Source organism: Orycteropus afer, unplaced genomic scaffold (assembly GCF_000298275.1).
Source record: "Orycteropus afer afer isolate SDZICR_OR568_19922 unplaced genomic scaffold, OryAfe1.0 scaffold00026, whole genome shotgun sequence".
Taxonomy (NCBI): domain Eukaryota; kingdom Metazoa; phylum Chordata; class Mammalia; order Tubulidentata; family Orycteropodidae; genus Orycteropus; species Orycteropus afer.
This window is the reverse complement of record NW_006921613.1, coordinates 6,660,457-6,661,573: the sequence shown is the minus strand read 5'-3', so window position 1 is coordinate 6,661,573 and position 1,117 is coordinate 6,660,457. Positions and strand designations below refer to the sequence as shown.

General features: G+C 41.3%; 1 protein-coding gene across 1 annotated transcript in view; it reads left to right on the top strand.

The window, feature by feature from the left end:
• The window catches only part of SCG3 (secretogranin III), a 40,256-nt gene that overhangs the window by 9,460 nt on the left and 29,679 nt on the right, over positions 1–1,117 (top strand). Inside the window, exon 6 of the mRNA XM_007935169.2 lies at positions 775–924. Coding sequence (XP_007933360.1) covers positions 775–924 — 150 coding nt within the window. The remainder of the gene's footprint in view (positions 1–774; positions 925–1,117) is intronic.

Sequence of the window (1,117 nt, the reverse complement as noted above, 5' to 3'; positions counted from 1 at the left end):
TAGAGAGACTATTAATATCCCTTTATAGTAAGTATATATACATATATATATGTATGTGTGTATATGCATATACATAGATATACATATATATCTACATGTTGTTGTTGTTGTTATTTGCCATCGAGTCGGCCCCGACTCATAGCGACCCCTCCTTGGGTTTCCGAGGCAGTATCACTACGGAAGTAGGATTGCCCAACCTTCCTTCTGAGGAGTGGCTGGTGGGTTTGAACCGCCAGCCTTCTGGTTAGCAGTCAAGTGCTTTTAGCCACTATGCTACCAGAGCTCCCAGGATTTTAACTAGCAGAAGTAAAAGACATATGTGTTGCAAGAAGGAAATAACATGAGCAAAAGCATGTAATGTATTTGTTGGTAAATCCAAGCAATCCAGTTTGACCCCACCTTAGTTTGACCCACCAGCCCTGACACAGCCTTGGCAGGCTTTAGGAGGATACTAACTTTGTGAGATTTCAAAGGTTACCTGTACAGGGGATGACTCTTAAGCTGGTTCTCAAAGTAACTGTTCTGTGGGCTCCAATAGAAAGGTCTAACCACCTGCATGGTGGCCCCAAAGACACTTCTGCCCAGAAGTGCTGAGTAGCCTCTATAACAGCCAGCATGCAGTAGAGGCATAAATGAGGGCTGTCCAGAAAGAGGGTTCAGAAGATTCTTCCCTCCTTTAAAAAGATGTGTTCAACTACAGAGTTCAATCTAGGTATTTTTTGAAACCACAAAAATGGGGATAGCATTTATGTATGGTTTGCCTCTTTATAACAGATCACAGAAAGCCAGGCACACACATTGGAAGATGAAGTAGCAGAGGTTTTACAAAAATTAATCTCAAAGGAAGCCAACAATTATGAGGAGGAGCCCAATAAACCCACAAGCAGAACTGAGAGCCAGGCTGGAAAAATACCAGAGAAAGTGGTAAATATATATGTAAATGTATGTGTTTGTTATGTATGGGTGTATGTGTGTGTGCATGGGTGTGTGTGTCTACATATAATTAATACCTTACTTGGTCCCAAAGAAGATTTGGGCTAGGTGGCATTTTTATCCCACTTAAAATGTCTATTCATGAAATGCCAATAAACATGTATGTGTGTGTGTGTGTGTGTGT